Genomic DNA, 24,463 nt, shown 5'->3' on the forward strand with positions numbered 1-24,463 from the left:
ATATATATATATATATATATATATATATACTTTTAGTGGCATCTCCCAAATTCCAATTTTACAGTGTGTTTGATTATTTTTTGTATATAGGAGAAGAAAAGTCTGGATACAAAAGAGATACCTTCTTGTTTATACAGAAACAGATTATTTTTAAAGATGAAGTTAACTTAATGCCTCCTCACATATAGGCAAAACCTCTTAGCATTCCTAGTTTTCTAAGCGTGAAATAAATTGCCTTGAAGAGGTGATTTCACCTTTATTGAACTTTTCTAGTTGGGTGTTAAGTGATGCTTCCTAGTTATAACATAACAAAGAGTTTCTATTCAGGTATAGGTTGGATCAGAAGTTTTTAAAGCTATCTCCAACTTTTAAGGTTCAGGATTTGGTGATAAAATATTTTGAATTCTATTGTGTAGTTCTACGTTAAATATGACACAAATTGGTTATCACTGATCATTGTTTTTTTTTTTTTTATCATTTATCACCCAGTAATTCAGGCCCTTATATCTTCAAATTCAAATAATGCTCCATTTGTTTGTCCTGCTTCAAGTTTCTCTCCTCTCTAAACTGTTGTGATTTTCCTAAAGTACAAATCTGATCATATAATTCACCTATTCAGTAAAGTCCAAAGGCTGTCTTTAATCTAAAATTCAATATATGCTCCTTTGGTAGAGCTTTTCATACTCTGGCCCTTTTCTACTTTTTTTAGACTTTTTACCCCAGTATTCCCCTTCTAATGTTACAGTACAGCTGTTGCTTACACACACTTCGTCTCCTATCTCTTTGCCTTTGCATTGGTTGTTCCCCATTATTTGAATGTTTTTTTCCTATTTCTGTCTCTTAGAACCCCTGTTTCCCTTTAAGACTCAGCTCCTGTCACCTTCTATTGGAGCCCTTTGTTGGTCACTCTCTCAGCTATCTAAGACTATCATTTAGTCTGCTTTGTACATTCCTCATTTATGTATACCTGTCTATCCATAAAATGTGAACTTCTTGAGAGTAGAGACTGGTTTTTGCCATTTTATGTTTAGTAGGGATCTGGAACATCATAGGAACTTAATAAATCCTTCTAGATTGATTTTTTTTTAAACCCTTACCTTCCATCTTAGAATCAATACTGTGTATTGGTTTTAAGGCAGTAAAGTGGTAAGGCCTAGGGAATGGGAGTTAAGTGACTTGACCAGGGTCACACAGCTGGGAAGTGTCTGAGGTCAGATTCGAACCCAGGACCTTTGATTCTTGGGCCTGATTCTCAATTCACTGAGCCACCCAGCTGCCTCAAATTGATTTTTTTTTTAAAGATTCTGAAAAAACTTGGACGTAAAGCAGTTAATTCAAGGTTACATAGCAGTTTAGTGTTGAACCTGGAACTAGAACTCACATGTTTCTTAACTGCTAGCTCTGTATGCTTTCCTCTCTATGATATTGATAATAGGTAGTTTTAGAAGGTTCAAAAACCAGTTCTTAAAGATCAATAATATTTGTGCCCAGGATGGCTACAACTATTTATCAGAAAGAAAATCTGTGACATCAAATAAGATTGTTTAACTTCTTACGAACTGGTGGAAATTCAAAGGCTTGCTTAACTAGCCTTTCTTGAACTAAAAATATGTTATTGTTATAATAAATTCTCTTCTATTGCTGTTTCTGCTCATTATTCCTCCCTAGTTCTAAAGCTTGGAGTAGGAGCAGCATCCTTGATTAGATTTATGTTACTGCTTTTGGATTTAGTGGGAAGAACAGTAACTGAATGCTGAATACAATAGCATGCATAACTCATTCTGTAGACTCACCCAGAGAACCTTAAAGCTGAAAGAGAATATGGAAGCATGATTCACTTTTTTTGTAACTTATATTTTTGCTATTTTGTGGAAAAAAATATTGTCATGAAATTGACAGCCTGGGTACTCTCTTGAAAATTTACATCATTTTCAAAAAATCTAGAACAAAGGAAGATAAGGGAAATGTTTGAAGGATTGGGTAAGGAATTTGAGAAACAAGAAAGTGAAAAAATGTGGACTTGAACATATTGCTAGGAACCTTATACTAATAATGTTCTGAAGTAATGAGATTATCTGTGTTGTTGTGAAGGGGAGGCTGTGGTAAGATATTTTGTTTTTGTTCACAAACATACCTTTCAATTCTCCCCTCAGAAGGAAAGCCAGGGGTGACTTCCCTTTACCAGGCTAGTGTGCACTTTACTTAGAAACTACAAATTCATAAAAATCCTATTTATAATTAAAAGATATAAGTGTAAGGATTAATAACAAGGAAACCTTATCACTAAAAGGGGAACTAACTTTTTACCTACCTTCTATGTCTGTCTCACAAGAGAGCCTTTGGTTCTTACAGGTACACTAAAATTGCCTAACACTTACCAAAAAAACCCCAAAACCCTATCTGATTATTATCTAACTAAAATCCTTATTCAATTAACTTGATTTGATAAAGATATCTCCAAGAACATATAGATTTAGTCAGCCAAGATGGCAGCTGCTAATTGACAAGGTAACCCTGGCATGGTTCAGAATCCAGGCAAACAGTCTTCCGTCTTTCTCTTTCTCCAAAACTGTTCACCAGCAAAAGAGATCTACCATCTTCTTCTTAGAGATGACTTCTCTTGGTCAGGAAAGGCGAAAACCTCTTCAGATGGTTTTCAGAGTTCTCTATCTTCCCTCTCACTAGTACAGAGCAAGGTCTCAGTTGTCTGCTTCTACCAGCAGCCAGAGAGAAAGTTCAGTGAGTAGATCTCACCAACAGTCAGTCCTGTGTTCCTCCTTCTAAGTTCTGGCCTCACACCCAACACCCTGCCTTGCCTGCACCCTCAGAGATCTCTTTTATCAAATATCTTATTTTAATTAATACTTAATCAATATGATAAATTACTTACTATAGTTCTTTATAGAGAAAATTAAGAGTTTAGGGCTCTACTTATCCAAGAAATTAATTCGTTGAAGGAAATTGAGGATTAGGAAAGTAAAGCAAATTCCTAGAAATATTATAGCCCACAGGAGAATAGGGTAGAATTCTAACCCAGGTCTTCCTGAGCATAATCCAGGGACTTAACCACTGTATCATCATGCCTGTAGATTATTGGATTTACTGTTATATATTGGAACAGAAGTAATTTAGTAGATCCTTTATTCTGATTCCCCCATTTTACAAATAAGAAATTTGAGAACCAGAGTTATTAGTTATTGACCAAGATCATACAAGTAGTAAGTTGTACCAAGATTCTAACTCACTTCTTCCATTAGAGCTGAGTTCTTTTAACTACACCATGCTTTGTCCTCAGTCCATTAGGACTGTCTCGTCTATAAAATGGGGACAACAATATTTAGAACATTTGCCTCACAGGGTTATTAAGAGGATCACAGAAAGTGATATATGTAAAGTACTTTGCAAATTATAAGCAGCTAGGAAAAGGGATCTTTGATTTCCTTGGCAAAGGGAACTTCCAGGAGAGAAAATCGTGTCATAGATGCATATCTGTACCTTTTCTGTAATTTATTATAGTCTTAGATTGTAAGGTCTTTGAGGGCACAATTTCTTGTCATTTTGTAATCTGTATACCTAGCATAAAACATTGTATCTTGTTTTTTAAACATATAAAAACAAATTTTAAGAATAATTGTTGAAGCAAACTTCTGAGGTATTGCAGAATGTTGAATGTTAATGATTGACACTTGGTGAAATTCAGGTAATTCTACATGGCCTCAAGTCAGGGTTAACTAGAAGGGTTTCTGAAGGGTGAAAGTGTAGGTCTTCAAAAGAGCAATGGAAATGAAGGAGCATGGTATGTGTGAGTAGGCTGCAACCTACTTAGCAACCAAAAATGCTGCCAAATTGATTTAAAGTTGGTCATCAGTGAGGCCAAGTGGAGGATATTGGTCACATAATAGAAGTGCTATACTACATCCTGGGAATACAAAGAGGGAAAGGACAGGATCTTTGTTCTTATAGTATTTTACAAATGAAGAAATCATGTCCTATAATCCTACACTTTCCCAATGTGGTGGGTTTTTTTTTCAATTTTAATACCTAATTTTAAAATCACCTTTTATGACTTTTCAGTTTTGAAATGAACTCTCCCTTCTTTGGGCACTTAAAGACTGAGCGTACAATTCAAACGACAAATGAACTATGTACTTGTAATTTAATAAGTTTTCTATAGCATCCCGAACTATTTTTTAAATATTTTGTTACTTAACTTACAATGTTTATATTATTTACATTACTAATAGTCAGTGTCATTGAAAAATTATGCTTTTGGTAACATATTTGAAAGGAGTCTTTTATTATTATTTTTCTTTTAGTAATTATGGAGATACTGTTGGAAGAGAATCTTTATGTGATATTTTGCTGTATTGACTCATGCATTTATATAGTCAACAGTAATCATTTTAGAATCTTGTATTTTCTACACCTTTCATTCAATTTTGTGACGTCATTTGAGAAAGCCTATGTGTTCCCTTCCTTAAGAATGTTCCCAATGTTATTGGATTAGCATTGTTAAATTTTTATAGATATAATAAAGCTGGGATATAGATTAGTAAGCATAGACATTTTCTCCCCTGTTGTGGTAATGTTTGTGATTCCACCCTCCCTCCCCCACATGTTTGGTAGAGTTCCCCTTTTCAGATATCTTGAGGAATAGTACTCAACAATTTCAAAATTGTGTCACTTCCAGCAGGACTTGAATGTAGTTAGCTTGGTGCAGCTTCCTCTTCCCATTCTTTTCTGTTTTTCTCCCACACTCCTTTTCTCCTTCCTTCTTTCCTTTTCTATTTCCTCATTCAGCATTTAGGGGATTTGGTGATTTTAGAGTCCAAATGTTATGGCTGTACTGTCATTAATGGAGAAAAACCATGGTAGCAGTTTTTACAAATATTTTCCTTTTTTTCCAATTTAATTTTCAACTTTATACACACCCAGAATAATTTTGTTTAGTTGGCTCTTTCCCCTAGTTTTCTGCCAACTTGTTTTTCCTTTCACTGTTTCTCATTTTATGAAGTAATAATCTTCAACTGTTCTTCATAAGATTTCACAAATGAATTTATGTCCTAAACCAGTCTTGTCCTTGGTTTATGTAGTTTTTCTGCTTGGCAAGAAGACGAAATGTTTGAGATGGTTTCTAGACTCTTGGTATCTTCCTCTTGGCCATTGATTTAGATTGGTTTTATATTCCTTACCTAATGGTGATAGCTCATGTCAGTATGCTTTTAACATTTCTTATTTTAAAGCCTTAACAGTTTGTTTTAATAGATCAGGTAGGAGTTGTTTTAATTATATGTCACAATTACATGATACATTTTTTAAAAAAAATTTATGATTTGGAATTTATTTTTATCTTTGTTCTTGTAAGTTCAGAGTCTGATGATATATTAATGACTTATTCTGAAATGACTCACAGCATTAATCAGTTATTTCCTATTTCTTAAAACAGTTTTATTTTTCTTGTAATGGTATTCGGTATTGTTCATATCCAGTCATTTCTTCATTTTTAGTGTTTTATTTCCCAGTTACATGTAATGACATGTATTTTCTGAAATTATAAGTTCTAAGTTGTCTCCCTTTCTCTCTTCTCTTACCCCTCTCTGGGATAATAAGCATTTTGATCTGTGTTATATCTGTATGATCATGTAAAACATGTTTTCATGTTGGTCATTATGAGAGAATACTCATGTAAAACTAAAACCCCAAAGTGAAAAAACAGACAAATGGAATAAAGTAAAAAATAGCATGCTTCTATATGCATTCAGATTCCATCAGTTCTTTCTCTGGAAGTGGATAGCATTTTTTGTCATAAGTCCCCAGCTTTCTTCTTAAAGCAGTCATGACCTACAAGTGTAACTTATGTATAATTTTTGAGGTTTTGGCTTCACACTCTTTCTTATTACTAGTGAACCATATTTTCCATCACTTTTTTTTTTGGCCATCTTCTCTTTTATCTGCCTTTGCATTGAAATCACCAAGTGCTAGAATATTTATTTATTTAGCTGTCTGTCTGGAGACACTAGCCCAGATCTAGTAAGATGATATTTAATAGGGACATATATAAAGCTAACAATTGAGTTTGAAGATGAGTTTTTCAGAGTTCAGATGTAGGGGTATGGGTAGAAGGTAGTTTGTAAAATATTAAGAGAAATTTAGAAGATTGAAAATTCAGTATAAGTCAGCATTGTCATGGAATAGCTAAAAAAGTTAATGTTCTCATGAGTAACATAGACCTTTAGGATAAGGAAGTGATAATCCGATTGGACTGCAGTGATCAGACCACATTTAGGGTATTGTCTTTTCTGGGTGATGCAGTTTGAGGACATCGATACGGAGAAAATATCCAGAAGAGTGTGACAAAGTTCCTTGAGTCCATGTCATAGGAGAATCAGTTGAAAGAATTAGGAAAGTTTAACCTAGATATTAGAAGAATCTAGGAGTACATACTAGATATCTTAAAGTATTTGAAGGCTACCACATGGCACTCTTCTTTTTTCTTTCGTTATTCTAACTTGATCCTCTGCTCTTTGTGGTTCCCATGATCATTTTTTGCAGATAACTCCCAGAATTCTGTATCTGGTCCTAGTTTCATGAACTCCAGTCTTGCATCACAAACTGGATGTTTCTAACTGAATGTTCCTTTGGCATCTCATTTTCTATCTAAAACAGATTCCTTCCTCCCACGTTATTCACCTCCCTTATAATCTTTCCTATTATTGTCAAGGGTAGTATCATCTTTCTAGTTATCTTGTTTTACAAACTTGATGTCTTCCTCAGTTCCTCATTTTGACTCATTTTGACTTGTCTGATAGTTGCATATTCAGTTTCTCTCATATATATGTCCCCTTCACTCTACTCACATAGCCAGCAGCCTCATTTCCTCTTGGCTTATCTCTTATAAGGCACTTCTTCTGGATTTTCTTCCTCAGGTTTCTTGCCTCTTCATTTATCCTCTCCACCAAAGTGAGGTTCCTCAAGAGATCTGACCATGTCACTCTGACTCTCAGCAATAAACCCCCTCTAGCTGGCTTTCAGACTTCTTAATAAGTTGGCACTTTCTTATATTTCTATTCTTTTTATCCATTACTCCCCAATCATCTGGATGGACATTTTATCAGATATGACTTTCTCTTGAGATTTTATGATCTTCATACCTTCATACTGATTGTCTGTTATTCCTTGAATGCTTTTTCTTTACCTGTTTGAGTCATATTTATTGTTATTTCTGTCTTTTTTTGTATCCCCAGAATTTTGTACATTGTCTGGCACATAAAGGCTTATTGATTTCATTTGATTTGTTGACTTGGATCTCTATTTTCTTCAAAACACAGTTCAGGTTCCATTTTCTATATAATTACCTCAGCTACTAATACCCTTTCTCCCAAATGCAATGTAAGATGCTTGAAGTCAAGGGTTGTTTCATTTGTGTCCTTGTGTGTCCTTAATAGCTGACACAAACTTGTGATTGATTCATTTAGTAAGTGATTGGCAGATACAAAATTTGATATCACTACTATGGAATAATGATTGAGGTGACATGACTACTGCCCATCCACAAACTTTGTGAGAATAATCTATACATGCAAGAAACAATATAATAGATTATAAACAACATTGAATTTGTGATCAGAGGCCCTGTAGTCAAATCTGTCACATATTACCTATGTCTCCTAGAATTATTCACTTTGGGTTTTTCTGGACCTCAGGTTCCTTTCCTATAAAATAAGAGAATTGAGTTAGAGAGCCTTTAAAGGCTTTAAAGACTAAGAGCTCTAGATAGATGATTATAATTCTTACTGAAAATGACATCAAATGGGATTTTGCATATGTTTTTCCCCAGCACACCACTTGTTACTAGTTATCTAATTACTTGCAAGGTGTATAGAACGCAAGATAGCACCATACTGTATTCCTTGACAATTATTTTAATAAATGTTTTGAGATAAGCATTAATAATAGCTTGTATTCATATAGTACTTTAAAATTTGTAGATACTTTACATGTCTCTGTTGATCTTTACAATGACTCTGTGAGGTAGGTCCTATTATTATGAGGCTGAGAGGGTTTAAGTGGCTTCTCCATGATCAATCAACTAGTAAGTGGCTGAGGAAGGATTTGAACTCAGATCTTCCTAATTGAATGAAAGTCAGGTACTCTTTCCAGCACACCACTAGACTGCCTTCTACAACTCTCCTCCAAATAAGATAATAATATTATAGATTTGAATTGGTATGGACTTTAGAAGTCATCTAGTTCTATTGCCTTATTTTGGAAGAAATGGAGACCAAGAATGATTAAGAGACTTGTTGAAGGTCACTCAGTAATAGAGCTGATATTTGATATCTCTTGACTCTAAATGCTTCTCATGTATAAAAAGTAATAACAATTATTTTTTGGATAGATGAAGCAGAGATAATTTTATTCTCTGGTACTCTTTATTATTTCCAAGCAAGAGAAAGAACAGGGAGACATGAACAAAATAAAGTATGTGTTACTAACATGTAGAGATTTCTTATAGATGGTGAAGTTCTGCAATGTTCCTATTTATGGATAACATTGTACTGATTACAGTTTGGCAGAAGCCATCCACAGTCATTCAGAAATGTTCAGGTTATCAGTCTGCATTGGAAAATCAAAACAGGAAGAATATTTAATATCCAGACTATACCTAATTGGATAGACAGACATTTGGATTGGGACATATATCTTGGACACTGAAGATGGACAGTGACCTTGGAATAGTATTAAGTAGGAGGAAAGGAGCAAGTGGATTAAATTTAGAAAAGAGCAATACTTTCAGTTACCCTGTGTTTTCCCTTGAAACAAAATAAAACTATACTACATGTGTGAATAATTCCATTTCAATTTAAAATTTGTGATCTTTAGCATGACCCCATTTCTTTGACACCAATACTTAGTGTTGCTTTATGTCTGCAAGTTATCCCTGAAGAATAAAAATTATGAATTAGCCAAAGGGCAATGGAGAGATGCATGTTGTTATTATTCAGTTCATTTGTGTCTGACTCTACGTGATCCCATGGACTGTAGTCCGTGGGGTTTTCTTGGCAAAGATCCCGAAGTGGTTTGCCTTTTCTTTCCTCATTATGTCCATGTTTTACAGATGAGGTATTGAGGCAAATAGGGGTTAAATGACTTGCTAATAAATGTCTGAGGCTGGATTTGAACTTAGATCTTCCTTTTTTTTTTTTGAACCCTTACCTTCCATCTTGAAGTCAGTACTGTGTATTGGCTCCAAGGCAGAAGAGTGGTAAGGGTAGGCAATGGGGGTCAAGTGACTTGCCCAGGGTCACACAACTGGGAAGGTGTCTGAGGCCAGATTTGAACCCAGGACCTCCCTCTAGGCCTGGCTCTCAATCCACTGAGCTACCCAGCTGCCCCCACTTAGATCTTCTTGATTCCAAGCCTGGTTTAGTATTGACTTTACGACCTAGCTGCCTGTAGAGATGCTTAGTTGGCATAGAAGGCAGTTCACTAAAGTAATGACCTGGCTCAAGACCTGACTCAAGAAGAACATAAAAGATATGATAAAGAAATATGTGATGAAGAAGAAAAGTGTACGGGGTCGTTTGGTGAGTGTGGGAAATAACAGGACAGTTTTTATTCTGTACCCAATTATATTGTGAACTAGAAGAGAATCCCCTAGCACATTGGGTTAAACTTTGAAGAATTCTTGAATGTCATGAACAAGAAAGGACTAGGATGGGATGTATTATAGTCTACACTAGTGCAGGACCAATAGTAAGAGGGCATAGTGTATTTGTAGCCAGAGGAGAAAAAGGCAATGAAGAGGGAGAAATTGAAGATGCTGGAGAGATTGGGAGGCATGAGATTGGTATGAGGGTACAGGCAACCTTTGGAGATGTGAAAGAAGGGAGAAAAAAATAGCATGCAGAGACTAATATTCAGAAATGATGAAGTTAGATGTAAGAGCTAGTGTATGATGATTTAGTTAAGTGGGATCTTAGTTCATCTTCCAGTAGTTTAGAACACTGTTGGGACTGAAGATTTAAAGAGAGTAGAAATTATAAGATTGCTTTTTTTAAAAAAAGCGTGTTTTCAAATTCTGACTTTTCTGTAATTTAAGGTGTTTTTATACTTCAGTGTATGTAACTCATATATATACCTTTATATATATGTATATATATTTTCATTAACAAAGTCTTGAAATGGTGTAGAATCAGCACATGCAATTGTTTATTGCTATAATGATATATTGGGTACAGCAAAGTTGAGTTACATGTATAAACAGAGAAGGCAGTTTTGTGATTTAAAGGAAATCAGAAAAATTCCCTTTCCTCTCATAAAAATAATTTTTTTTAAACCCTTAACTTCTGTGTATTGGCTCCTAGGTGGAGGAGTGGTAAGGGTGGACAATGGGGGTCAAGTGACTTGCCCAGGGTCATATAGCTGGGAAGTGCCTGAGGCCAGATTTGAACCCAGGACCTCCTGTCTCTAGGCCTGTCTCTCAATCCACTGAGCTACCCAGCTGCCCCTTCTCATAAAAATTTAAACAAATAGAATAACCTTAAATTTTACTTGTTGATTCAGGTTGGAAGCAATTTATCACTTCTTTGATTTCATAGAAATATATGTGAGTGTGTATATACATAGAATATAAACATGTATATAGACATACATTAACATTAACATAACATGTCTTCATATTGCAGAGTTTTAGCTCATATTTTTAAAAAAATACTTTTTTTTAAAACCCTTGCCTTCCGCCTTAGAATCAGTACTATGTATTGGTTCTAAGGCAGAAGTGTGGTAAGAGCTAGGCAATACGGGTTAAGTGACTTGCCCAAGACCACACAGCTAGGAAATGTCAGAGGCCAATAAAAAAAACATTTTCAATAGAGCATCCACCCAGTATGCTAGAGACCTTTTGGTTTACTTTATTTATCTGTTTATTCATTCATTCATTTATTAATTTATGATTCTTCTAATAGCTTGTAGGCCAAGTTATAGTCTATTCATCTCTTATTTCATTGTTGGTATGTGGCTAGCCCATGTTTTCTGATTATTCATATCCTCTATGTTGTCTTTTATGCATGTTCCTTTTGAGCATTTGGACAGCATGTGCCTTTGCCCAGAATCTGCCATATATAATGAGAGACAGCCTGGTGACTTAGTCCATCAACTTGTATTTTTCAGATGGGCATCCCAGATGTAGTAAGCTGGGCCCAGAATTTGATAGGAGCAAGAGATCCAGCTGGCTTCCATTTAACAAAATTATACAGCCCTTTTTAATCCTAACATTCCTTTTTTAAAAAATCTTTTAATGAACACATTAGATTTAGTAGCCAACAAAAATAAACAGGACATAATGGAAAATGACTTTATATAAGCCCATAAACTCCAAGTTTTTTACAACTTTTGATCCCTAATATCTTCCCAGTGATACTATTATGAGCTCTAAATCATGGAATGTCAAGATCTCAGAAGAATCAAAATTGCATATGATCCAAAGGGCAGTAGAAAGTATGTGTAAGTTGGCTGTAGAAAACTGGCAGTGATGTATTTTTTGTATTTTAAATATTGTTGGCTTTTCCCTCACTATTATATTTAAACTATTTTAGGACAAGGAATATATCTTATTTATCTTTTATTTCTTCTTCTATATAGTTAACTCCACCAGTATCCTCAAATATTTTAAATAAGTGTTTATTAAATGTTTCTCTAGAGTTGTCACACACATACACAAATATAGGCATTCCTGAGAGGAAATATATTTAGTCCTGCATATTTGAATGTGAATAAGTTTATTTGATTCTTTCCTTGATTACTGAAAATATAGGGCTGCTTATATTTTAGGATAATCGGACAGAAAAGAAACTACTTCACAATTTTCCCAAAGGACCACTCCCAGTTTCTAGCAAATTTGACAGGGGAACAATTTTCTTTTTTAAATAGAAAAAAACTGGTAGGAAGCACATTTTTTGTATCACCTACAACTTCATCTATTTATTTATTTGTTTGTTTGTTTGTTTTAAGCCCTTACCTTCCATCTTGGAGTCAATATTGTATATATAAGGGTAGGCAATGGGGGTCAAGTGACTTGCCCAGGGTCACACAGCTGGGAAGTGTCCGAGGCCAGATTTGAACCTAGGACCTCCCATCTCTAGGTCTGGCTCTCAATCCACTGAGCTACCCAGCTGCCCCCCCCCCTTTAAAAGGGGAGAAAGTAGTATTTTTTTTTTCAAAAATTTAAATGATATTCCAAATTTAGAATTTAACTAAAACATCGACCTCAAGGGAAAACAATATTATTAAAAGCAAACAGGCTGCCTTATTTGACATAAACCCATAAATATTTAGTTGACTAAATAATCTCTTTGTCTCTAATATTCACCTTCTTTTGTTTTCAGAAGTGAAGAAGTTAATTGAAATATAATGGAAGCCACAGTAATATTACCCATTCTGAAGAAAAAACTAGCCTTCCTTTCTGGTATGTTTTTTTTTCTTTCTCCTCCTTTCAATCAGATATTTTATAGTTGTTTTCTGGTTTTGACTCGGAGGTAGCTGTTTGGACTTTTATTTCTCTGAAAAGTTTGACATAAATGTAGTTTGGTTTTGCATAAGAATCTTTTTCAAAGGTATCTATCAGACAGTTTTTAATCTGAATGAATATCAGTGGAAGCCAAACCTGTCATTTCTGGTACTTGGCAGGCCAGTTGTGTTTTTTTTAATGCTGGTTAATACTTTGATTAAAATGACCCCCCCTTCTTTTAGAAAATGTAGTAATCAATGCAGGGCAAGAATAATTGCCTAAATTGGCATTTAAGTAATTGATTTTTTGATATAAAAGTCTTAATAATGTTTATATCTTCTAGTTTTTGTCCTCTAATTTTCAGTAGAGGAAATTTGAAACCATAGGAGAAGTTATAAAGCATTAATTATGGTATTTTCATTTAAAATGTTAGGATGTGAGTCTGATTAGTTGAATCATTAATAGAATGCTATTCCTCACAAAAAAGTCTACCTAAACTCTTAACAAGGGGTGTCTACTATTAATTGGGAAATAAAAATGGCATGTTAATATAGCTTGATAACAGTGTCAAAGGAGCTTAGTGTTTCCTAGTATCAATCCTTTGAAAATTGTGCGGTTTCATGCATTTGCTAATTTTGATTCATTCTGGGGAAACCCACTAAAGTTATCTCTGTATTATCTGTCATTGAGGAAATTGGCAGACTTTGCTTATAGGAAATGAGTACTACCTTGACATTCATGTTAGTAATTAATTCCTTTCACACACTCACATACACTATGATTATATCTAAGATTCGGTGTATAAAATAACATAAAGGAAATATAGCCCCTGCCTTCAGGGAGTTTGCATTCTAATACTCTAGAGAATGATAACATGTTCCCGTTTAAGCATATATAACTATGGGGAATGCATCAATAACTTCAGAGATCAGTGAAAAACCTCATGTATGAGGGCAGCATTTGAACTAAGTTGTGAAGAAAAATGAAGATTTCAAAGATGAAAGTGACAAGGGGATGACAAGGGGATGCATTCCAAGCATGAGGGATATAGCAAAGGCAAAAATGTGAATGCAAGTTGAAATATCATATAAAGAATAGGAGGAAGACCTAGTTTTAATAGAGCAAAGAGTAATATGTAAAGCAGATAAGATAATATATAAGGTAGGTCAGAGTGAGGTTGGCAAAGTCTTTAAATGTTAGCCAGCAAAGTTCATTTTTTACTTTTAGAGGTTATAGGAAACTATTGGAATTTATTGACCAAGAGAATGGCATAGCCAATCCTGAGCTTTGGCTATATGATATAATCTTGGCAGCTGTAGGAAGAATGTATTTCAGAGGGGAAGAAAGTAAGAAGAGTAAGGAAGGTGATTGTTAAGTTTTTTGTAGAAGTGATGAGTTCAAGAACCAAGAGGGCAGCCACACGAGTGGATCAGTGGATTGCATAAGAAAGATATTGTTGAGACAGACATGGTAAGAGTTGGCAAGTAATTAGCTTTGTAATATGAAGGAGAATGTGAAGTTCAGGATAATTATGAACATGGAAACTTGAATAAGAGGATGAAAATACAATAGAAATTCAAAGGAAGGATGGATTTTTGAAGAAAAGATAGTGAATGTTGTCTTACACCTATTAAATTTGACGTTTTTACAGGAAATCCACTGTGAAATGTGAAAAAGGCAGCTGATCATATTTGAACTTGGGTGTAAGATATGAAGGCTGGGCATAGATACGGGAATCACATTCAGATAGTGATGATTGAGGCCAAGAGAACTGAAAGAATGAAAGAGAATGTATTCAGAGAAAAAGTAACCCAGATCTCCTAGGCCAAAAATATCTCTGAATAGGCAGTATGAGACCACTAAATTAACATTGCTTCTCTACATCCCTTTTCTTTTTTAGGGCATAAATGCCCATACTTCTTTTCTTCTTGTCTTTATTTGAGTTAAATTATACCTTAGTCTTATGGATATTAAAAAATTATTAAATTGATAAATGTATCTAGGAGCTGTTCTTTATTTTTAAGAAAAACCTTAATAAAATAGAAAAATAATTAGCTCTGGTTTTAAATGAGAAATAGCAAATTATTCCTGTCAATTTTTTATAAAATTCTTTGTAACTGGGAGAAATACAAGAAATTATCAGAAACTGTTTTGCCCAATTATTTGTTGACAAAATTGATAACTTAAAATAGATGAAAATTTAGAAGATATAAAACACCCATGTTAACAAAAGAAAAAATAGATCTTTCTTTGTTTCCTTTCTTCCTTCTTTTCTTCCTTCCTTTCTCCTTTCTCTTTTTTCTCTTTCTTTTCTCTCTCTCTCTCTCTCTCTCTCTCTCTCTCTCTCTCTCTCTCTCTCTCTTTCTCTCTCTCTCTCCTTCCTTCCTTCATTCCTTATTTCCTTCCTTCCTAGGGCTAAGCAATTGAGATTAAATGACTTGCCCAGGGTCACCAAGCTAGGAAGTGTCTGAGGTGAAATTTGAATCCAGGGCTTTACATATCCAGACCTGATTGTCTATATACTTGTTACCTAGCTGGCCCAGAAAATAGGCTTTTACAGTAACCCAGTCTTAGAAAAAAGAAATTGAAAAGACATAGATCACTCCTAAAGGGGGTAGGTGGGGGACTCAATGGCCAGATGAATTTACAAGTGAATTCTAGTAAACATTCAAAGAACAATTAATTCCAGTATTATATAAACCATTTGCAATAATAGAAAAAGAAGGCACTCTTCCTCTGATTGAAATAAGATCCTCTAATTGACACCTAAACCAGGAAGAGATAAAACAGAGAAAGAAACTATAGACCAGTATACCCAGGGAACATCCATACAAAAATTTATTAACAGGTAGGTTGCAGTGGCATATTAGAAATATTATATTACTTGATTGAATTTTTACCAGTAATGCTCAGATAGTTCAACAAAATAAAGTCTATAATTATAACAAGTTATGTTAATAATACAAATTATAAAATTCACGCGATTATATCAATAGATGCTGGAAAAGCTTTTGACAAAATCCAACGTCTGTTCCTATTATAAATACTAAAAATATAGGACTAGATTAATCTTTCCTTAATATGGCAAATAGCATTTATCTAAATCTAAAGGCAAACATTATATATAAGAGAAAAGGTAAAAGGTTTTTCCAATAAGATTAGGAGAAAATCAAGAATCAAGAAAGCTAACTGGCTCAGTGGATTGAGAGCCAAGCCTAGAGCCAGGGAGGTCCTGGGTTCAGAACTAATCTCACATACTTTATGGTGGTGTGACCTTGGGCAAATCATTCCCATTGCCTAACCCTTCTCTCTCTCTCTTCTACCTTGGAACCAATAGAAGGTATTGGTTTTAAAATGGAAAGGAAGGGTTTTTTGTTTTAAAGAATGTCTGTTATTTAATGCAGTGCTAGAATTGCTAGTTATTAAGAATAGACAGAGAAATTCAGGGACAAAACATAGGCAAATGGAAAACAAATATCACTTTTTGCCAGTGATGTGATGGTTATTTGGTAAACCCTATAGTCAATCAAAAAATTACATGAAATAAACTTTACCAATATTGTAGGATAGAAAGTAAATTCACATATATTATCAGTATTCTTGTATGTTAATAATCAAATCAAAGAACTAGAAAGAAAAATTTCATTCTAAATTACTACAGGAGATCTAGAATATTGGAACTTATATCTACCATGATACCTTCCAGAACTATATGATTCCAAATCTAAAACACTCTGTTCACAAAGTTGAATATAAATAATTAGAGAGATATTAATTGGGGCAGCTAGGTGGCTCAGTGGATTGAGAGCCAGGCCTAGAGACGGGAGGTCCTAGGTTCAAATCTGGCCTCAGACACTTCCTAACTGTGTGACCCTGGGCAAGTCACTTGACCCCCATTGCCTAGCCCTTACCAGTCTTCTGCCTTAGAACACAGTTTTGATTCTAAGATGGAAGGTAACGGTTTAAAAATAAAAAAGAAGTATTAATTATTTTTGTGTTTGTTGACAATATAATAAAAATTATATTACTTAAATAACTTGACTTATTCCATGCTATACCACTCAAACTGCCAATAGGTTATTAATCAGAGATAGAAAAAAATATTAATTAAAATTCTTAGACTAACAAAAGGTTAAGAATCTCCAAGGTAATAGCAGAAGGCAAGGAAGAGAATCTATTAATACCAGATCCTTAAAATATTCTACAAAGCAATATTTATTCAATACTGATTTAAAAATTGATATAGTAATCAATAGAGCAGATTAAGTACTCAAGCCTTGCTGAGTCTCTCACAGCTTTGCAGGGCCACTTTCCTTCCATTGCTGCTTGTTCTGATTTGTTTGGATTTCTGCTCTTACCTACTGAGGCTGGAATGGAACCTATTGTGCTCTTTTCCCTATTGCTTGTGCTGTATAGTGTCTTAAGTTCTACTGAGGCTTATTCAGCACTCTCTTCTAGTACCTCAGTGAGATGAATCCTCCTTGCTGTCTCTACTTTGTCCTGGGATGAAGCATGTCTTCACACCTTCGGTTGGATCTGCTGCTCCAATATTTCTTTAATAACTTTTATTGCTACAGATTGCATTTTAACTCACACTCTTGACCCAATAAAACCAACCCATTGAATTCTCCTTAATTTAAAGAAAATTATTTATTCTAATTAATTCACTAATTAGCTAATTAGCTTGCTCAGCCTTTCCCCAGTTGATGAGTATCCCATCACTTTCCAAATATTTGCCCCCCCTAAAAAGAGCTGCTTTGAATATTTTTGTACATAGGTCCTTCCCTTTTTTGTTTTTTCTTATCTCTTTTGGATACAAAACTAGTAATGGTATTGTTGGGTCAAAGAGTCTATACTATTTTATAACTTTTTGAGCATAACAAACTGCTCTCCTCAGTGATTGAATCAGTTCCTAACTCCCCTAACAATGCATTCATGTACCAGCTTTCCCATAATCCTTCTAAGTTTTGTCATTTTCCTTTTCTATTATAATAGCCAATCTGATAGGTATGGGGTGGCACATCAGACTTGTTTTAATTTGCATTTCTTTAATTAATGGTGATTTAGAGCATTTTTTTTGCATGGCTATAAAGAGCTTTAATAACTTTGTCTGAGAACTAACATTTCATTTCCTTTGCCCATTTTTCAATTGGAGAATGATTTATATTCTTAATAGATTCAACTCATTTCTTTAGGTATTTGAGAAATGAGGTCTTTATCAGAAACTTGTAAAAAATTTTGCACCATTATGATTATTGGGTATTACTTTCCATCCTATTTATACTCCTGTCTAGTTTCTGACCTCCATCTTCCCCAATTTCTACTCTTTTCTTAGCCCTACCCCTTTCTCTTATTCCTTTCTCCTCCTACTTTCCTGTAGACTAAGAGCTTTTTATATCCAATTGATTGTGTATGTATTTTCCTCATTGAGCTAAGGTACACATGCTCTCCTCTCCACCTCCACCATCTTCTCGACTGAGAACACTTTCATGCCTCTTTTATGTGGAACAATTTGCCCCGTTCTAGTTTTCCTTTCATCCACCTCCCAATGCATTCCTCTTTCTCATACCTTAATTTTATTTTATTTATTTTTTTATACCATCCCATCATATTTAACTCACACACCTCTGTGTATGTATATTCCTTCTGGCAATAACAAAAATCATCTCCCCCTGTAGGGATGCACATAGTTTAACCTTATTGAATGTCTTTTGATTCCTCTTTCCTGTTTACCTTTTTATGATTCTTTTGAGTCTTGCATTTGAGAGTCACATTTTCTGTCTGGCTCTGGTCTTTTCATCAGGAATGTTAGAAAGTCCTCTATTTCATTGAATACTCATTTTTTCCCTTGAAGTATTATGCTTAGTTTTGCTGGTTATGTAATTCTTGGTTGAAATCCTAGCTCCCTTGTCCTCTGGAATACCACATTTCTGGTCCTAGGATCCTTTAATGTAGAAGCTACTAGGTCTTGTGTTATCCTAACTGTGGCACCACAATATTTGAATTGTTTCTTTTTGGCAGCTTGCAATATTTTGTCCTTGACCTGGAGTTTGGGAATTTGGCTATACCATTCCTGGGAGTTATCCTTTTGGGATCTTCATCAGGAGGTGATCAGTGGATTCTTTTTAATTTCCATTTTGCCCTCTGATTCTCAAATATCAGGGCAGTTTTCCTTGATGTTTTTTTTTTAAAAAAAAATCCTTACCTTGCATCTTAGAATCAATACTATGTATTGGTTCCAAGGCAGAAGAGTGGTAAGGTATAGGCAAAGGAAGTTAAGCGACTTGCCTAGGGCTATACATCTGGGAAGTGTCTGAGGCCAGATTTGAACCTAGGACCTCGGTCTCTAGGCATGACTCTCAATCCACTGAGCTATTCAGCTGCCCCCTTGATGATTTCTTGAAAGATGATATCTAAGCTCTTTTTTTGATCATGGTTTTAAGAAAGTCTAATAATTCTTTAAATGATCTCTCCTGGATTTATTTTCCAGGTCAGTGGTTTTTCCCATGAGATATTTCACATTTTCTCCTACTTTTTCATTCTCTTGACTTTGATTGTTTCTTGATGTCTCATGGAATTATTCCACTTTTCTAATTCTAATTTTTAAGGTTTCATTTCCTTGAGTGAGCTTTTGTACCTTCTTTTCCATTTGGCCAATTCTACTTTGTAAAGAATTCTTTTCCTCAGTGAATTTTTGTTCCTCTTTTTCCAAAGGGCCAATTCTTTCTTTAAAGAAGTTTTCCCTTCATTTAATTTTTGTATATCTTTTTCCATTTGGCCAATTCAGTTAGAGAAGGTCATCATTAGATTATTGTGCCTCTTTTACTAATTGACCTATTCTGTCTTTTAAGATAAAGTTTTTTTTCAGTATTTTTTTTTGTGTGTCTCTTTTACCAAGCTTTATCATAATTTTCCTGTGTCACTCTCATTCCTTTTCTCAATTTTTCTTCAACTTCTCTTATTTGATTTTTAAAATCATTTTTAAGCTCCTCCATTAATTCTTTTTGGACTTGAGAACAATTAATATTTTTTGTAGTCTTTGGATGGAGCAGTATTGACTTTGTTGTTTTCTTCTGTGTTTGAATCTATTCTGTCACCAAAATAAGTTTCTGTGTTTGTTTTTTATTGTTTGCTCATTTTTCTGCCTTTTTCTTTTCTTTTAGTTTAAAAGACTGTTAAAGTCGGGCTCTGTAACTGATAAAAAGGAGCACTGTTCCATGCTTAAGGTTCTTTGTGTAGCTGCCTTCAGAGCTGGCACCGTGCATATCTATCTGATTTCAGTTCTTCCAAGGTAGTATGATGTAAAGAGAGATGTATTTAATATTCTCTAGACCTGTGCTCTGGTCTGCGAGTAATCCTAAGCAATTTTTACCCCCTTGAAACTGTGATCAGAGTCCCTAGCTCCCTTGTGGCTGGCTATACATGCTAGTCTATGCAATTCTCTTTCCTCACTCTTCAGCTACACCCCAGGACTGCATAAAGGCAGTTCAAAAAGTATCTTGCACCCAGGCCCAGCAAGAGACCCTTTTAATCTCTTCCTGAGCAGTTGTCTGACACCCCCTTGCCTTTGGTAGCTGAGAATTCTGAAAGTATTGGCTGCTGCTTCAGTTGTACCCAAGGCCTGTTGCCTGAATGGGACCTCTTCTGACAAGATGTATTTCACCTTTTCTCCTAGTACTCTAGATCCCATGTGTGGGCCTTCAAAGTTGTTTTTGCGTGAAAAATTAATTTACCCTGTCTTTTTGTAAGTTATGTGTCTTCAGAATTTGTTTTGAGTCATCATATTATTATTTTTGCATAAGTTTCTTACAAGTCTAATCATGATTTTCTGGAACCATACTGCTTCTTTTCTTTTTTTTTTTCTTAATTTATCTGTTTGTTGATAACATTAAAATTCCAAGTTACCTTCCTCCCTTCCTTCCCCACACTAGAGAAGGCATCTTTGATGAAAAAAATAGTACTATATCTTTCATGTTTCTTTTTATCAATTTTTTTCTCTGAAGATGGACATTCACAAGATATTATTCAAGAATTTTCACAAGATATTCTGTACCTAAATATAATGTTCTTTTTGGTTCTACTTGTTTTGCTTTTTATATTTTCATGTAGGTCAATATATATTTTTTACTTAATCTGCTCAAATTTGGATCTATGCACAAAGGACTCTTAAAACTGTGATCCATCCCTTTGGTATTACATTAATAGGATTGTATCCTAAAGAGAATTTTTATAAAAAGGAACACAACTTATTTGTACAAAAATAATTATTGTAGCTCTTTTTGTTAGCAAAGAATTGAAAATTGAGGGATTGTTTATTAATTGGGAAATGACTGAGCAAGTTGTGGTATATGATTGTGATGGAATATTATTGTACTATAATATTTCTGTAATAGTAAAAGTAAACACGAGCAAGAGGATTTTGGAAAAACTTGGAAAGGCTTACATGAATTAATGTAAAGTGAAATGAGCAGAACCAGAAGAACATTGTACACAGTGATAGTATTTCATGATCTAGTTATTCTTAGCAATACAATGATCCAAGACAATTCCTTAGACTCATGATGAAAAATGACATCTGCCCTGTTGAAAGAATTATGGAGTCTGAGTTCAAATAGAAATACACTATATTTTACCTTCATTTTACATGTTTTTTTTAAAAAAATATCTCTTCCATAAAATGACTTCTTATGGGAAAATGTATATGATTGCACATGTAAAAACAACATTAGATTACTTACTGTCTTGAGGGGAGGGAGAGGAGGGAGAGGATTTGGAACTCAAAACTTAAAAAAAAAAGAATATTAAAATTGTTTTTACATGTAATTGGGAAAAAATTAAATATTATTTAAAAAAAAAGAAATTAACCTGTGCACCATTTCTTATGGTGCAGCAATATTCCATCATAATTATATGCCACAACTTATTTAGACATTCTCCAATTGATAGACATCCTCTCAATTTCCAGTTCTTTGCCACCAAAAGAGAGCTGGTATAAATATTTTAGAATATAAAATTTTTTTCCTTAATACTTTGGGAAATAGACCCAACAGTAGTATTGCTGGACCTAAGGGTACACACAGTTTTATAACCTTGCGGGCATAATTCCAGATCTCTCTGAAATGATTGGATCAGTTCACAGTTCCTCCAACAGTGTATTAATGCCCCCATTTTTTCATATCCCCTCTAACATTTGTGATTTTGCCTTTTTATCACTTTAGCCAGTCTGGTAGGTTTGAAATGATATCTTGGAGTTATTTTGATTTGCACATCTCTAATTAGTATTGCTTTAGAGCAGTTTTTCATATGTCTTTATATGGCTCTAATTTTGTTATCCAAAAACTATAGGTTTATATCTTTTGACTGCTTATCACTTCATATAGTATTCTACCATAATCATTTCATGACTTGTTTAGCCATTCACTGATGGATGTCTCCCTGATTTCTAGTTCTTTGACACCACAAAAAGAACTGCTATAAATATTTTTGTATAAATGTGATTTTTCCTTTTGTTTGATTTCTTTGAGACACAGACCTTAGTGACATTGGTAGGTCAAAGTATATGCAGTTTTATAGCCCTTTGAATGTAGTTGTGGCTACATTAATTTTGTTTGTGCAAAAGCTTTTTTTTTAATTTTGTGTAATCAAAATGACCTGTTTTGCTTCCCATAATTCCCTCTATATCTTATTTGGTAATTTTTTTCAAGGGGGGGAGTATTATCAAACACTAGATCACTGTGATAATTTACTACTGTGTATTGTGTGCCTAATCTAGTACTCTTTCTTGGCCAGTACTAGATTGTTCTGATGGTTACTGCTTTGAAATACATTTTGAAATCTAGAACTGCTAGTATGACTTATTAAACATTTTATTCCATTGATTACCTTTATATTCTTGACTCTCCTTCTTCCCAATAAATTTCCTAAGTATTTCTTTTAGCTCTATAACTTAATACTTTAGGAGTTTGATTGATATGGTACTGAGAACGTAAATTAATGTAGGTAGAATTATTTTTATTATATTGACTTGGCCTACCTGTGAGCAGTTAATATTTCTCCATTTGCTTTTGTAACTGTGTTCATATAATTCCTAGTTTGTCTTGGCAGGTAGACTCTCAAATATTTTATATTGTCTGTAGTTATTTTAAAAATAGATCCTTAATGAAAGGCATATTTTAATGTTGAATTGGAACAAGAAATGTTACAGAAGGGTTTTTCCTTCTTATTTTTTTTTTCATTATCCTCTGTAGTAGGAAGTATTTTAATCTGGAACTTGATCTTTAGGGATGCTCTTGTATCACTAATCACTATGGGCAGGTAAATATTGTATTCTTTCTAAATGGAAATTAGACTACTCTCAATATCCTAATCCATTACTTTTTCTACTCTACTTTGCTGCCTCTGTTAGAGGCATAGGCTTATACTCCTGTTAAAGGACATGTCTTTCAAAGTATATTCCTTTGAAAAAGGTGATATATATATATATATATACATACATACATACATATATATATATGAATGAGGAATTGGCAGAATGGTTTAGTTAATGCATTAGTATGGCTGATCTCATTAGTATGATTTTAAACTACAAAAGAGAGAGTAGTGAGAATCCTTTAATGAATCTAAAGCACATATTACAGAGAATAACAGATATGAAATAACAGCAGTAGCAGTTGTAGTACTACGTCATACATAGCAAAAATAAGGGAATAGAAATAATACTTAAAGGCTTTATATTTAATTCATTTAATATTTAATGCTAATATCCAAATTCAGATGTTCAAATGGATGTTATCTCATTGATTTAGGAGTTGTCTCTATGATCCAGTTTTGCCTCCCATATAGGCCCATCCTTGTGATTCAAGTCCATGCCCAAAAATAAATTTCCCTTTTGGGTTCCACTTGACTTTTCTTCCTCTTTCTTGATGTTGTGTATGCCACTGGGACACTCCAGCTATATGCCCTCATTTTTGCCATGCGACTAGCCCATCTTCTTTTCTAGTCATACAAGTTCTCTATGTACTCATTTATTCCTGTTCTTATTTAAAGTTCTTGATTATATGTTGCAGCCTACTCACATCCACCATGGACCTGAACATTTTCCTTTGAAATATTCATTTTTAAATCTTTGGAGGCAGATATGTTCCATATATAATTGCCCCATAGCAACACTTGTATAATATTGGTATTAAAAAATTTGGCTTTTTCTTTCAAGGGAAGCTTGGGGTGAGTTAAGGATTTTTAAAAGTTTTTCCAAAGAAGCTCCAGACTACTGTTCTTCTTTTTGTACCATAAAACAGGTGAATATATTGATATAAAAGCTCTATAGGGTAAGTATCCAAAAGCATGTTGGAATTTAGCAATAGATATCCTTCATGTACTTGTTTTCCTTCTATGAATGGATAGGTCAGAGAGAGCCTTTTTTAAAAACCTATGGATCCACATTGGAATGGCAAAGAAATTTTGCTTCAGATTTTCATAGTTTGTGTTAAAATTTTTTTAGAAATTAAATACTGCATTAGTTTTGATAGCACCAGGTAAATAATTATTAAATGTATCTTCCAATTTCCTATTGACTAATAGTTTTCATTTCAAATATCTGTTATGTATAATTTGCAACTTCAAACAGTGTACAAAACATAATTTTATTTCAAGTAATAGGTCTGTAGTGATTAGGTTTTCTCATTTCAAAAATAGATATAATTGGTAGATAAATGGTACATTAGTTTGCAGATAGACAGTTTTTGGCTTTACCAGTTTAGCACAAACCAATCTGAAGTAAAACAACAGAATTTAGAAGAGAAAGAAAGTACTAGATCTTTTTGTTTAGATTGTAAGTTATTAGGGTGGGACACTCTTGCTTACTTCCACTTCACTTAAAAGTAATTACCTTTCTAAGGTAAGAACACTCCTTGATTGAATCAGTCAATTAGAACTAGTTGTGAACAAAGCCTCTTC

The 24,463-nt window shown here is 34.0% G+C and overlaps 1 protein-coding gene across 1 annotated transcript in view; it reads left to right on the top strand.

Annotated features, from left to right (window-relative positions):
• The first annotated feature begins 12,411 nt into the window (after positions 1-12,411).
• The window catches only part of SESTD1 (SEC14 and spectrin domain containing 1), an 87,356-nt gene continuing 75,304 nt past the window's right edge, over positions 12,412-24,463 (top strand). Inside the window, exon 1 of the mRNA XM_044669077.1 lies at positions 12,412-12,466. Coding sequence (XP_044525012.1) covers positions 12,412-12,466 — 55 coding nt within the window. The remainder of the gene's footprint in view (positions 12,467-24,463) is intronic.

This window comes from Gracilinanus agilis, chromosome 3, assembly GCF_016433145.1.
Source record: "Gracilinanus agilis isolate LMUSP501 chromosome 3, AgileGrace, whole genome shotgun sequence".
Classification (NCBI taxonomy): domain Eukaryota; kingdom Metazoa; phylum Chordata; class Mammalia; order Didelphimorphia; family Didelphidae; genus Gracilinanus; species Gracilinanus agilis.